The 16351-nt window shown below is 40.3% G+C and overlaps 1 protein-coding gene across 4 annotated transcripts in view; it reads right to left on the minus strand.

The window, feature by feature from the left end:
* phr6-4 ((6-4)-photolyase) overlaps window positions 1-15182 on the minus strand; it is a 46076-nt gene extending 30894 nt beyond the window's left edge. For 2 of the 4 annotated variants that reach the window (XM_071690398.1, XM_071690396.1), the window contains exons 1-4: window positions 15034-15182; window positions 2272-2374; window positions 1539-1672; window positions 925-1119 (exon numbers count right to left, since the gene is read on the minus strand). In XM_071690398.1, the coding sequence (XP_071546499.1) occupies window positions 925-1119; window positions 1539-1672; window positions 2272-2346 (404 nt within the window). In that variant the 5' untranslated portion in view covers window positions 2347-2374; window positions 15034-15182. Of the gene's footprint in view, window positions 1-924; window positions 1120-1538; window positions 1673-2271; window positions 2375-14548; window positions 15009-15033 lie in introns of those variants that run through there. The other 2 variants (XM_071690397.1, XM_071690399.1) reach the window with 2 other exon arrangements.
* Between the last annotated feature and the right edge of the window lie 1169 nt (window positions 15183-16351).

The following is a 16351-nucleotide window of genomic DNA, read 5'->3' on the forward strand; positions in this document are numbered from 1 at the left end:
ACACATCCTCTACCATTTCTGAAACCAAAGTGCTCCTCCCCAATTTGATGCTCTGTACATGCCTTCACCCTCTCAATCAATACCCTCCCATACAATTTTCCAGTAATACTCAACAAACTTATGCTTCTGTAGTATGAATATTCACCTTTATCCCCTTTGCCTTTGTACAATGGCATTATACATGAACGCTGCCAATCCTTAGGCACTTCAGCATGATCCATACATACACTGAATATCCTTACCAACCACCCAACAATACAGTCACCCCTTTCTTAATAAATTCAACTGCAATACCATCCAAACTCAACACCTTGCTGCATTTTATTTTCCGCAAGACTTTCATCATCTCTTCTCTCTTAGCCAGACCATGCTTCCTGACCCTCTCACTTCGCACACCACCCTGAACAAAACACCCGACATCTGCCACTCTATCATCAAACACATTCAACAAACCTTCAAAATACTCACTCCCTCAATCTCACTTCATCACTACCTGTTATCACTTCCCCCTTGCTCCCTTCACCAGTGTTCTCATTTCTTCTCTTGTCTTATGCATATCATTTACCTCCTTCCAAAACATATTTTCATTCTCCCTAAAGTCTAATGATACTCTTTCACCCCAACTCGTATTTGCCTTCTTTTTCAACCCTTGCACTTTCTTCTTATATAAAATGCGGTCTTTAGTCTGAATGTGGGTAAAGATAAGACCCATCATATGGGAAAATTAGGACACACTACTATTCATTTCTTCAATGGTAGTGCTGACAAAAGTTGACTATGACTGAGCATCTTTCCATCCACAATGCTCCTGATTATCAAATCAATGACCCTCTTTAGATTTATTTCATCCTACATTTTGGTTGTTCTTAGGTGAAACAGTAGCATAAAAAATAAAAATGCATCAATAATAGCAACTTATCTTACTGTTCAGTATTGTAAAGAGTATGTCCAACTTGACACACAACTTCTATGTTGTGACTTCTGGCTAACTTTTCTATTTTCTCATCTCGACTGCAAGCATATGGCTCTGTGTCTACTTCCCAAGTAAGTCTCTGAACATCCCAGTCCTTAAAAAGATTCAAGAAGACTTCCTCTGGAGTTCCTCGGATAACAAACAACCTAAAAACAAAATAATTCAACTTTAAAAAAATAACTTATTACTCATTCATACATTACTACAAAAATGCCTATACAAGTATATTCTCTACAAGTACATTCTAATATGTTAATTTTGACCCTTTTCTCCAAAATGACCTTATTTTGAATTAAAAGATCACAGACAATATTCCATATATTACTTTTCCTGAATCTCTCTTCCATGCTTGTAAACAGTATAAATAAAGTATGCCTTTGTGCAAATGATGGAAGATATTTCAACCAGAAGTATAATTATGCCTACTGTTATTTGCTGGATACAACCTTTGCTATATCATGGTAACAGGGAAGCAAGTCTAGTACAAAGCTATATTGTTCCTGCTCTTTGCCAGCCACCAGGGCTGGGATGACTCACTTCTACAAATTACTGCTCTCACTCTTACCTAGATCCAAGTCCTCGAAGGTTATTATCTAGATCATCAAGTGACTGGGTGAAAAAACGCCATCTATTTACGCCCACTCGTGAATTGGTCATAAACCATGGGTCTAAGATATATAATGGTCGCAGTTCATGGTTCTGGAAACAAATGAATTTGTAAGTCTTATTACTGCAGATGATATACAGTATCATTGACTTTTTACATCAAATTTTCGAATGTGACAGTGTACTTGCATGAGTGCTAATTGCTAATGAATAAAGGAATTTCAAATGTCCATGAAATTATTTACCATGCGGATAGAGTAAATTATATATCAGAGTGTAAATGCTAACAATCATGAATGTCTTTTAACAAACAGTTCTCTAGCTTATGCAACGTTCCTAAACTATCCACTTTTGTGGTGTCATAGTTTAAACACTTTACATGTACAATCTTATAGATAATGCTATTCCCTATTTTCCTTTCCCTAATAAAAAAATTTGCTCCCATATTGCAGTTATCTGCACTTTTCTGACACAAAAATATTTTGTAGATGAAAAAGGTGTGTAACAGTCTTGATCATGGTAAAGCCAAACCAATGTGCTGATTTTATCCTCAAATATTTTTTCATGTAAATGGGTCTTCATCACTAAATGTGAAGCGTTATGGTGCTTATGGAAAATTCTGCAGTATACTAGGGAACACAAGACATATTTACAAGCAACAAGCAATATCTTTAACACCTAACAAAACTTACTTCCTTTATAGCTGCTAATAAAGCTGGATTATCATGAAGACGTAAGCCTTTGCGGAACCAGTGTATAGTAGCCATTCTTCTAACAGCCAACTGGCATATTAATCTGCAAGATACAAGGAGTCAGCAGAAAGCGTAGGACTTACTGTACAGATGACTCCCAACTTACAATGGTTTGACCTATGATTTTTCGACTTTACGATGGTGAGATATTCAATACTTTATTACAAAACAGGCTTTGTGTTAGATGATTTTGTCCAACTGTAAGATAATGTTCGCGCTCTGAGAACATTTAAGGTAGGCTAGGCTGTGCTATGATATTCGGTAAGTTAGATGTTTTTTTTTTTATTATACTTTGTCGCTGTCTCCCGCGTTTGCGAGGTAGCGCAGGAAACAGACGAAAGAAATGGCCCAACCGCCCCCATACACATGTATATACATACGTCCACACACGCAAATATACATACCTACACAGCTTTCCATGGTTTACCCCAGACGCTTCACATGCCTTGATTCAATCCACTGACAGCACGTCAACCCCGGTATACCACATCGCTCCAATTCACTCTATTCCTTGCCCTCCTTTCACCCTCCTGCATGTTCAGGCCCCGATCACACAAAATCTTGTTCACTCCATCTTTCCACCTCCAATTTGGTCTCCCTCTTCTCCTCGTTCCCTCCACCTCCGACACATATATCCTCTTGGTCAATCTTTCCTCACTCATTCTCTCCATGTGCCCAAACCACTTCAAAACACCCTCTTCTGCTCTCTCAACCATGCTCTTTTTATTTCCACACATCTCTCTTACCCTTACGTTACTCACTCGATCAAACCACCTCACACCACACATTGTCCTCAAACATCTCATTTCCAGCACATCATCCTCCTGCGCACAACTCTATCCATAGCCCACGCCTCGCAACCATACAACATTGTTGGAACCACTATTCCTTAAAACATACCCATTTTTGCTTTCCGAGATAATGTTCTCGACTTCCACACATTCTTCAAGGCCCCCAGAATTTTCGCCCCCTCCCCCACCCTATGATCCACTTCCGCTTCCATGGTTCCATCCGCTGCCAGATCCACTCCCAGATATCTAAAACACTTCACTTCCTCCAGTTTTTCTCCATTCAAACTCACCTCCCAATTGACTTGACCCTCAACCCTACTGTACCTAATAACCTTGCTCTTATTCACATTTACTCTTAACTTTCTTCTTCCACACACTTTACCAAACTCAGTCACCAGCATCTGCAGTTTCTCACATGAATCAGCCACCAGTATCAAATTTATTTTCAACCCGTTACACAATACTAAACCATTAGAAAAGCATGAATCTGTATTACTGTGGAGCATTTGCATTCCTTGGAACATTTGGACTTATGAAAAGTTATCTTTTGTTATTTTTTCTCTTTCTCTTATGCAGTAAATTCAAATAGTAAAAATAAATCCTATCATTAGTATTCTCCCTAACCTTCTCACTTCGCACACCACCTCAACCAAAACACCCTGTATCTGCCACTCTATCATCTAACACATTCAACGAACCTTCAAAATACTCTCTCCATCTCCTTCTCACATCACCACTTGTTATCACCTCCCCATTTGCTTCACCGATGTTCCTATTTGTTCTCTTGTCTTACGCACTTTATTTACCTCCTTCCAAAACAACTTCTTATCCTCCCAAAAATTTAATGCTACTCTGTCACCCCAACCCTCATTTATCCTCTTTTTCACCTCTTGCACCTTTCTCATGACCTCCTGCCTCTTTCTTTTATACATCTCCCACTCATTTGCACTATTTCCCTGCAAAACTCGTAAAAATGCCTCTCTCTTCTCTTTCACAAATAATCTACTTCTTCATCCCACCACTCACTACCCTTTCTAATCTGCCCACCTCCCACACTTCTCAAGCCACAAGCATCTTTTGCGCAAGCCATCACTGCTTCCCTAAATACATCCCATTCCTCCCCCACTCTCCTTACCTCCTTTATTCTCACCTTTTTCCATTCTGTATTCAGTCTCTCCTGGTACTTCCTCACACAAGTCTCCTTCCCAAGCTCACTTACTTTCACTACACTCTTCACCCCAACATTCTCTCTTCTTTTCTGAAAACCTCTACAAATCTTCAACTTCGCCTCCACAAGATAATGATCAGACATCCCTCCAGTTGCACCTCTCAGCACATTAACATCCAAAAGTCTCTCTTTCACGCGCCTATCAATTAACACATAATCCAGTAATGCTCTCTGGCCATCTCTCCTTCTCACATACGTATACTTATGTATATTTCTCTTTTTAAACCAGGTATTCCCAATCACCAGTCCTTTTTCAGCACATAAATCTACAAGCTCTTCACCATTTCCATTTACAACACTGAACACCCCATGTATACCAATTATTCCCTCAACTGCCACATTACTCACCTTTGCATTCAAATCACCCATCACTATAACCCGGTCTTTTGCATCAAAACCACTGATACACTCATTCAGCTGCTCCCAAAACAATTGTCTCTCATGATCTTTCTTCTTATGCCCAGGTGCATATGCACCAATAATCACCCATCTCTCTCCATCAACTTTCAGTTTTATCCATATCAATCTAGAGTTTACTTTCTTACACTCTATCACATACTCCCACCACTCCTGTTTCAGGAGTAGTGCTACTCCTTCCCTTGCTCTTGTCCTCTCACTAACCCCTGACTTTACTCCCAAGACATTCCCAAACCACTCTTCCCCTTTACCCTTGAGTTTCGTTTCACTCAGAGCCAAAACATCTAGGTTCCTTTCCTCAAACATACTACATATCTCTCCTTTTTTCTCATCTTGGTTACATCCACACACATTTAGACACCCCAATCTGACCCTTCGAGGAGGATGAGCACTCCCCGCGTGACTCCTTCTTCTGTTTCCCCTTTCAGAAAGTTAAAATACAAGGAGGAGAGGGTTTCTAGCCCCCCGCTCTCATCCCCTTTAGTTGCCTTCTACTACACATGAGGAATGCATGGGAAGTATTCTTTCTCCCCTATCCCCAGGGATATATATATTTTTTTTTTTTTTTTTTTTTTTATACTTTGTCGCTGTCTCCCGCGTTTGCGAGGTAGCGCAAGGAAACAGACGAAAGAAATGGCCCAACCCCCCCCATACACATGTACATACACACGTCCACACACGCAAATATACATACCTACACAGCCTTCCATGGTTTACCCCAGACGCTTCACATGCCTTGATTCAATCCACTGACAGCACGTCAACCCCTGTATACCACATCGCTCCAATTCACTCTATTCCTTGCCCTCCTTTCACCCTCCTGCATGTTCAGGCCCCGATCACACAAAATCCTTTTCACTCCATCTTTCCACCTCCAATTTGGTCTCCCTCTTCTCCTCGTTCCCTCCACCTCCGACACATATATCCTCTTGGTCAATCTTTCCTCACTCATTCTCTCCATGTGCCCAAACCATTTCAAAACACCCTCTTCTGCTCTCTCAACCACGCTCTTTTTATTTCCACACATCTCTCTTACCCTTACGTTGCTTACTCGATCAAACCACCTCACACCACACATTGTCCTCAAACATCTCATTTCCAGCACATCCATCCTCCTGCGCACAACTCTATCCATAGCCCACGCCTCGCAACCATACAACATTGTTGGAACTACTATTCCTTCAAACATACCCATTTTTGCTTTCCGGGATAATGTTCTCGACTTCCACACATTTTTCAAGGCTCCCAAAATTTTCGCCCCCTCCCCCACCCTATGATCCACTTCCGCTTCCATGGTTCCATCCGCTGACAGATCCACTCCCAGATATCTAAAACACTTCACTTCCTCCAGCCTCTCACCATTCAAACTCACCTCCCAATTGACTTGACCCTCAACCCTACTGTACCTAATAACCTTGCTCTTATTGACATTTACTCTTAACTTTCTTCTTCCACACACTTTACCAAACTCCGTCACCAGCTTCTGCAGTTTCTCACATGAATCCGCCACCAGCGCTGTATCATCAGCGAACAACAACTGACTCACTTCCCAAGCTCTCTCATCCCCAACAGACTTCATACTTGCCCCTCTTTCCAAAACTCTTGCATTTACCTCCCTAACAACCCCATCCATAAACAAATTAAACAACCATGGAGACATCACACACCCCTGCCGCAAACCTACATTCACTGAGAACCAATCACTTTCCTCTCTTCCTACACGTACACATGCCTTACATCCTCGATAAAAACTTTTCACTGCTTCTAACAACTTGCCTCCCACACCATATATTCTTAATACCTTCCACAGAGCATCTCTATCAACTCTATCATATGCCTTCTCCAGATCCATAAATGCTACATACAAATCCATTTGCTTTTCTAAGTATTTCTCACATACATTCTTCAAAGCAAACACCTGATCCACACATCCTCTACCACTTCTGAAACCACACTGCTCTTCCCCAATCTGATGCTCTGTACATGCCTTCACCCTCTCAATCAATACCCTCCCATATAATTTACCAGGAATACTCAACAAACTTATACCTCTGTAATTTGAGCACTCACTCTTATCCCCTTTGCCTTTGTACAACGGCACTATGCAAGCATTCCGCCAATCCTCAGGCACCTCACCATGAGTCATACATACATTAAATAACCTTACCAACCAGTCAACAATACAGTCACCCCCTTTTTTTTAACAAATTCCACTGCAATACCATCCAAACCTGCTGCCTTGCCGGCTTTCATCTTCCGCAAAGCTTTTACTACCTCTTCTCTGTTTACCAAATCATTTTCCCTAACCCTCTCACTTTGCACACCACCTCGACCCAAACACCCTATATCTGCCACTCTGTCATCAGACACATTCAACAAACCTTCAAAATACTCATTCCATCTCCTTCTCACATCACCACTACTTGTTATCACCTCCCCATTTACGCCCTTTACTGAAGTTCCCATTTGCTCCCTTGTCTTACGCACCCTATTTACCTCCTTCCAGAACATCTTTTTATTCTCCCTAAAATTTACTGATAGTCTCTCACCCCAACTCTCATTTGCCCTTTTTTTCACCTCTTGCACCTTTCTCTTGACCTCCTGTCTCTTTCTTTTATACTTCTCCCACTCAATTGCATTTTTTCCCTGCAAAAATCGTCCAAATGCCTCTCTCTTCTCTTTCACTAATACTCTTACTTCTTCATCCCACCACTCACTACCCTTTCTAAACAGCCCACCTCCCACTCTTCTCATGCCACAAGCATCTTTTGCGCAATCCATCACTGATTCCCTAAATACATCCCATTCCTCCCCCACTCCCCTTACTTCCATTGTTCTCACCTTTTTCCATTCTGTACACAGTCTCTCCTGATACTTCTTCACACAGGTCTCCTTCCCAAGCTCACTTACTCTCACCACCTTCTTCACCCCAACATTCACTCTTCTTTTCTGAAAACTCATACTAATCTTCACCTTAGCCTCCACAAGATAATGATCAGACATCCCTCCAGTTGCACCTCTCAGCACATTGACATCCAAAAGTCTCTCTTTCGCACGCCTGTCCATTAACACGTAATCCAATAACGCTCTCTGGCCATCTCTCCTACTTACATAAGTATACTTATGTATATCTCGCTTTTTAAACCAGGTATTCCCAATCATCAGTCCTTTTTCAGCACATAAATCTACAAGCTCTTCACCATTTCCATTTACAACACTGAACACCCCATGCATACCAATTATTCCCTCAACTGCCACATTACTCACCTTTGCATTCAAATCACCCATCACTATAACCCGGTCTCGTGCATTAAAACCGCTAACACACTCATTTAGCTGCTCCCAAAACACTTGCCTCTCATGATCTTTCTTCTCATGCCCAGGTGCATATGCACCAATAATCACCCACCTCTCTCCATCAACTTTCAATTTTACCCATATTAATCGAGAATTTACTTTCTTACATTCTATGACATACTCCCACAACTCCTGTTATATATATATATATATATATATATATATATATATATATATATATATATATATATTTTTTTTTTTTTTTTTTATACTTTGTCGCTCTCTCCCGCGTTTGCGAGGTAGCGCAAGGAAACAGACGAAAGAAATGGCCCAACCCCCCCCCATACACATGTACATACGTCCACACACGCAAATATACATACCTACACAGCTTTCCATGGTTTACCCCAGACGCTTCACATGCCTTGATTCAATCCACTGACAGCACGTCAACCCCTGTATACCACATCGCTCCAATTCACTCTATTCCTTGCCCTCCTTTCACCCTCCTGCATGTTCAGGCCCCGATCACACAAAATCTTTTTCACTCCATCTTTCCACCTCCAATTTGGTCTCCCTCTTCTCCTCGTTCCCTCCACCTCCGACACATATATCCTCTTGGTCAATCTTTCCTCACTCATTCTCTCCATGTGCCCAAACCATTTCAAAACACCCTCTTCTGCTCTCTCAACCACGCTCTTTTTATTTCCACACATCTCTCTTACCCTTACGTTACTCACTCGCTCAAACCACCTCACACCACACATTGTCCTCAAACATCTCATTTCCAGCACATCCATCCTCCTGCGCACATCTCTATCCATAGCCCACGCCTCGCAACCATACAACATTGTTGGAACCACTATTCCTTCAAACATACCCATTTTTGCTTTCCGAGATAATGTTCTCGACTTCCACACATTTTTCAAGGCTCCCAAAATTTTCGCCCCCTCCCCCACCCTATGATCCACTTCCGCTTCCATGGTTCCATCCGCTGACAGATCCACTCCCAGATATCTAAAACACTTCACTTCCTCCAGTTTTTTTTTTTAATATTCCAAAAGAAGGAACAGAGAAGGGGCCAGGTGAGGATATTCCCTCAAAGGCCCAGTCCCCTGTTCTTAACACTACATCGCTAATGCGGGAAATGGCATGTGGAGCGTCTGGGGTAAACCATGGAAAGTTGTGTGGGGCCTGGATGTGGAAAGGGAGCTGTGGTTTCGGTGCATTATTACATGACAGCTAGAGACTTAGTGTGAACGAATGGGGCCTTTGGTGTCTTTTCCTAGCGCTACCTCGCACACATGAGGGGGGAGGGGGTTGTTATTCCATGTGTGGCGAGGTGGCGATGGGAACAAATAAAGGCAGACAGTATGAATTGTGTACATGTGTATATATGCATATGTCTGTGTGTGTATATATATGTGTACACTGAGATGTATAGGTATGTATATTTGCATGTGTGGACGTGTATGTATATACATGTGTATGTGGGCGGGTTGGGCCATTCTTTCGTCTGTTTCCTTGTGCTACCTCGCTAACGCGGGAGACAGCGACAAAGCAAAATAAATAAATAAATAAATATAGTGGAATAGTGGTTCCAACAATGTTGTATGGTTGCGAGGCGTGGGCTATGGATAGAGTTGTGTGCAGGAGAGTGGATGTGCTGGAAATGAGATGTTTGAGGACAATATGTGGTGTGAGGTGGTTTGATCGAGTAAGTAATGTAAGGGTAAGAGAGATGTGTGGAAATAAAAAGAGCGTGGTTGAGAGAGCAGAAGAGGGTGTTTTGAAATGGTTTGGGCACATAGAGAGAATGAGTGAGGAAAGATCGACGAAGAGGATATATGTGTCGGAGGTGGAGGGAACGAGGAGAAATGGGAGACCAAATTGGAGGTGGAAAGATGGAGTGAAAATGATTTTGAGTGATCGGGGCCTGAACATGCAGGAGGGTGAAAGGCAGGCAAGGAATAGAGTGAATTGGATCGATGTGGTATACTGGGGTCAACGTGCTGTCAATGGATTGAATCAGGGCATGTGAAGCGTCTGGGGTAAACCATGGAAAGTTGTGTGGGGCCTGGATGTGGAAAGGGAGCTGTGGTTTCGGGCATTATTGCATGACAGCTGGAGACTGACTGTGAGCGAATGGGGCCTTTGTTGTCTTTTCCTGGCGCTGCCTCGTGCACATGAGGGGGGAGGGGGATGTTATTCCGTGTGTGGCGGGGTAGTGATGGGGGTGAGTAGGGGCACACAGTGTGAATTTCATGCATGTGTGTATATATGTGTGTCTGTGTGTGTATATATGTGTGTACGTTGGGATGTGTGGGTGTGTATGTTTGCGTGTGTGGACGTGTGTGTGTGCATGTGTGTGGGGGTGGGTTGGGCCATTTCTTTTGTCTGTTTCATAATTTATCTATAAATAAATAAATAAATAAAATAACATATATCATCCCTGGGGATAAGGGAGGAAGAATACTTCCTACGTATTCCCTATGTGTCATAGAAGGCGACTAAAAAGGGAGGGAACGGGGGCTGGAAATCCTCCTCTCTCGTTTTTAATTTTCCAAAAGAAGGAACAGAGAAGGGGGCCAAGAGAGGATTTCCCCCAAAGGCTCAGTCCTCTGTTCTTAACCCTACCTCTCTAAGGCAGGAGATGGCAAACAGTATGAAAAAAAATGGAAAGTTTTGTGGGGCCTGGATGTGGAAAGGGAGCTGTGGTTTCGGTGCATTATACATGACAGCTAGAGACTGAATGTGAACGAATGTGGCCTTTGTTGTCTTTTCGTAGCGCTACTTCACGCACATGCTGTGGGAGGGGCTTGTCATTTCATGTGTGGAGGGGTGGCGATGGGAATGAATAAAGGCAGCAAGTATGAATTATGTGCATGTGTATATATGTATATGTCTATGTATGTATATACATGCATATGTTGAAATGTATAGGTATGTATATGTGCGTGTGTGGACATGTATGTATATACATGCGTGTGTAGGTGGGTGGGTTGGGCCATTCTTTTGTCTGTTTCCTTGCACTACCTCACTGACGCAGGAGACAGCGACAAAGTATAATAAATAAAATAAATAATATATAAGTGGAGAAAGCAAAAATGATAATGAACCCTTGAAGTAAGTTTTTCAAACAGTTTTTCAATACATCAAAGTTTTAGCTAAAATAAAGTCATTCTCATTAAAGTATCTAGATGCAGCCAAGTGAAGAATTTGACTGCTTTATCTTTTTTTAAAAAGTTGATTAGTACATTCAGCAACCAGTATTAGATATGCCATATAATACATAAACAATTGCTTTTTCACACCTAAAAGTTTCTCCCATACTGATGAGGCATCCCTTCTCTCTGCTACAATGTGCAATGTCCCAAAACAAGAGCTAAATTACCTAGTTGCATAAATACATCCTGTAAATGACAATAAAGTACTCTATTCAAGCATATATATGTAATATATACCTTTACAAGGTCTCCTTTCTAGTTGATTTTACCAAACAGAGAAACAGAATTTCTAAAAGCTTCTACTTGTACAGTATCTGATATATAAAATATTCAGTCGCATCCTAAATCATACTGCATGCTCTTGATTTCATAAAAACCTTGAAGAACTGTGTTTTTTCAAAATGTGCTCTTAAATCTTAGGGAGATGAATTCACAAGTTATCCAGTGGGATCACTGAATTACTAAAACCTCTACAAGTAGTTTCTCAAAGCTTAAATTGCACAAGACATTCATCTTCCAACATAATTATGTTAATTACAGACATTCTATCAAACAGTATATTTCTAAGATAATCTGGAAATAGAAATTTCTACCTGAAAAATTATGGTAAATAAAAGATGACATATGTAGCATTTATGGATCTGGAGAAGGCATATGATAGAGTTGATAGAGATGCTCTATGGAGGTTATTAAGAATAAATGACTTGGGAGGCAAGTTGCTAGAAACAGTGAAAAGTTCTTATCGAGGATGTAAGCATGTGTAGGAGTAGGAAGAGAGGAAAGTGATTAGTTCTCAGTGAATGTCAGTTTGCGGCATGGGTGAATGATGTCTCCATGGTTGTTTAATTTGTTTATGGATGGGATTGTTTGGGAGGTGAATGCAAGAGTTTTGGAAAGAGGGGCAAGTATGCAGTCTACTGTGGATGAGAGGGATTGGGAAGTGAGTAAATTGTTCGCTAATGATCCAGCGCTGGTGGCTGATTCGTGTGAGAAACTGCAGAAGCTGGTGACTGAGTTTGGTAAAGTGTGTGCAAGAAGAAACCTGAGAGTAAATGAGAATAAGAGCAAGGTTATTAGGTACGGTAGGGTTGAGGGACAAGTCAATTGGGAGGTAAGTTTGAGTGGAGAAAAACTCGAGGAAATGAAGTGTCTTATATATCTGGGAGTGGATCTGGCAGCTGATAGGACCATGGAAGCGGAAGTGAGTCACGGGGTGGGGAAGGGGACGAAAGTTCTGGGAGCATTGAAAAACGTGTGGAAAGTGAGAAAATTATCTTGGAAGGCAAAAATGGGTATGTTTGAAGGAATAGTGGTTCCAACAATGTTATATGATTGCGAAGTGTGGGCTATGGATATAGTTGTGTGGGGGAGGGTGGATGCGTTGGAAATGAGATGTTAGAGGACAATATGTGGTGTGAGGTGGTTTGATCAAGCAAGTAATTAAAGGTAAGAGAGATGTGTGGTAATAAAAAGAGTGTGGTTGAGAGAGAGCAAAGGAGGGTGTATTGAAATGGTTTGGTCACAAGGAGAGAATGAGTGAAGAAAGATTGACAAAGAGGATAAATGTGTCAAAGGTGGAGGGAACGAGGAGAAGTGGGAGACCAAATTGGAGGTGGAAGGATGGAGTGAAAAAGATTTTGAGCGATCAGGGCCTTAACATGCGGGAGGGTGAAAGGCGTGCAAGGAATAGAGTGAATTGGAACAATGCGGTATACTGGGGTCGACGTGCTGTCAATGGATTGAACCAGGGCATGTGAAGCGTTTGGGGTAAACCATGGAAAGTTTTGTGGGGTCTAGATGTGGAAAGGGAGCTGTGGTTTCAGTGCATTATACATGACAGCTAGAGACTGAGTGTGAACCAATGTGGCTTTTGTTGTCTTTTCCTAGTGCTACCTCGTGCACATGCGGTGGCGGGGTGGTTACGGGAATAAATAAAGGCAGCAAGTATGAATTATGTACATGTGTATATATGTATACGTCTGTGTATGTATATACATGTGCATGTGGGTGGGTTGGGCCATTCTTTCATCTGTCCTTGCGCTACCTCACTAATGCAGGAGACTGACAAAGTATAACAATAATAATAAAAAAGATAATGCACAAAATTCATATGATCTATTCTCCAAAATTGCCTATACAACACATTTACGGTGCCTCTCACCTAAAAATAACACACTGTCCATCTCTTACAATCCATCATTGCTCCCTTACAAAGAGCAAAATGTGGGTGCATGAATAACATAATAGAGAAAACAATTTCCATTATTTTCCTAAGCAAGTAAATACTTTCATGATTGAGTGTCCATATCCCTCCTTTTCCAGATCCTGCCTTCCTTTATTGAGAACTTACCATTTCAGAGATAAGTACTAAATATAAAATCTACATTCTTTACTGTTTTGCTTGAAAGGAAAAATAGTCTCTGACAGAATTTCCTCTCATATAACATCACTATATACAAAAAAAGCACATCTTTACCTTGCTGAGTTTTGAGTATAACTAATTAAAGAACCCACAAAATATCCTAAATAAAGATGTGTGCAACTCAGCATAATGTCACATCTTCCCTTACCCATCTAGCTCTAACTTCCAATGGTCATATTTTTGCTGAAATACCAAGAATCAAAGACTGACATTCACATAGGTTGTGCTTCTTCATTTTGATAACTATTGCAGTCCAAATAACTCTTAAACATTCTGTAAAAAGAATTTACGACACCAAGTTTAAAATTGAACTTCAAAACTTTCCTGGAACACAATCTATACCATTTGTACTAAAAACAAAATGGTAGAAACCATAAAATCCCACCTAAGCTTCCTATAATAAAATGTGGGGTTACATCAGTGGGAAAAAGTACCAAAGTCTACACAGCAAATGGGTAAAAGTATATAATACAAAAATATTTCTTTTCATTTTATTACATGATTTTTTTTCTTTGGTTTCACTTCTGCCTTAAAACATGAACTACACAGAAATAATTTCAAATCTTAGTATGCAACTCAAGAGTTTCTTTTTTCTGAGTCTATGTGAAAGAAAATCTGGTGTTTTTTGCTGCTAGATATAAAATGGTCTTTCCCCAGCAAAATTAAAATGTAAGTTTTGCCACATAAAACTTAATCACAATATAGATGATACAGAGATGACATAAATTTATGAAATTTTGAATGGCTATTTTGATAAAAATAACTATGTAATGTAATACAATTAAGTGACTAATTCTAACAGAGGTCACAATGAAAATATATGAAGATGGCGTACACTATATTGTTAGCAAAGAACGTCCAAAGGGCAATTGATCCTGCAAGTTACTCTTGTAAGCGCATCCTTTGACTAAGTTTGGAGTAATGAGCCAATGATGTGTCCTTAGAAGGAAGATAACTGTAAGGGTAACATGCTGAGCGGATCCATCAGTAAACAAGCGTTAACTACAGACCAATACAAATATTGTGTAAACAAAGACCTAGACCAAACCCCCCTCCCCCCCTATATCTTGCTCTCACACATTAACTGTTATTCTGTTTCACACGATTCTATTAAACTTCGTCCTAAACTGCTCAATTATAGGCAAAGCAACCCAACAGAATATCAACAAATTTCTTGTCAAGCAAAGCGGTAGACTTTAGGTCTAACTAGTTGAACCAAAGCCTTGTAACCAAAATATCTTGGTTACACAGTACCCAGGAACTGTTTCTGGAGTACTCCACCAAACTAGACTTGTTAATCAATAACATTTCCTGTACAACCTGATGCATCTCTTCGGATAAATCCTTTAACACTCTTCCAGTAGTCAAAGCTGGCGGGACAACATTGTGTAAATACCAATCGTCTCTCGCTTGTACCTCCCACCTGCAACACTTTAGCCAATGGCGGGATAGTGTAGCATGATCTTGATTGTGATAGGTCGCACCCACATCCTACTCCGGCATAACCAGGCAAAAAGTCTTTTGTATATTTGATAGCCATAGCACTCAGCCTCTTGGTTTCATGATTACTTTTTAATGAGTGATGCTAAATCGAGAAGCTTTATTATCATTAAAGCATCAGGTAACTTATAATGCGTATTTTAATATGGTTACTCTTAAAAATGAATTATTTTCTCTCATATACTGATACAATTTTTCTCATTATAGGGCTAACCACAGCAAATTTTCTTGACTAAACTTAACAAGGTGTGTGAGATCGGTACATAACTGTAGGTAGGGGCCGAAGTGTCCAACAACCATATAAACGGAGAGATTATATGAATAGAAATTATGCTCTATATCATTCTGCTGTATTTTGATAATTTCTATATAAAAGTAAGTGCACCAAAACGCTACATAAACGACGGTGTCACAAACCCCTAGGAGTTATGTCGCGATCGTATCATTTGTAGTGGTTATCGTTCTTTTACAAATAGGCTTCCATTCTAATATATCATTATGTATCTTGATTGATTTGATATTAATGTATGTTGTTTCATTTCAAAATAAGATGCATGATGTTTGGACTACCAATCTAGTGAAAGTTATGGGGAAATTATTTTTTTTTTTTGCCTATGAATCTTTTCCTTTTACATCAATTTTTTTTTCTACCAGCTCATTTGAACACAAATTAGGCAAACTGGATTGCACAGACTATGTAATCATGGTATACTTCAGCGTATTTCGGTGTAACGTCAAACCAATATAGACAACCTATTTGTAATTGTATAAGTAATACTCACCGCTCATTTTTGTAAATATAATTCCTGATCTAATGGTAAAAATTGTTTTTTCCACAACCTTTTAATCAAAAGAGGCCAATTAATGAAAAAGTAAAGACTTCCAGCCTGTTTTCAATTTCCAGATTCTGGAAAAGGTCTCAGATCCATCTTATGATTAGATGATATCTATTAATAGTGGGTGGTTAGGTTTTCAAGACATGCATATTCCTCTCATTCTCTTTTATAGATCCAGATGAACAATTAGACTGAGTCAGCATTGTAACAAAATCAGCAAGTAAGGGATACTGGTGTTTTGTCCCTGTAGTACATAAAGAGCAATTATCATTGTATTATTCTAACACTTCCCCCTCACCCTT

The sequence above is a fragment of the Panulirus ornatus genome, chromosome 48 (assembly GCF_036320965.1).
Source record: "Panulirus ornatus isolate Po-2019 chromosome 48, ASM3632096v1, whole genome shotgun sequence".
Taxonomy (NCBI): domain Eukaryota; kingdom Metazoa; phylum Arthropoda; class Malacostraca; order Decapoda; family Palinuridae; genus Panulirus; species Panulirus ornatus.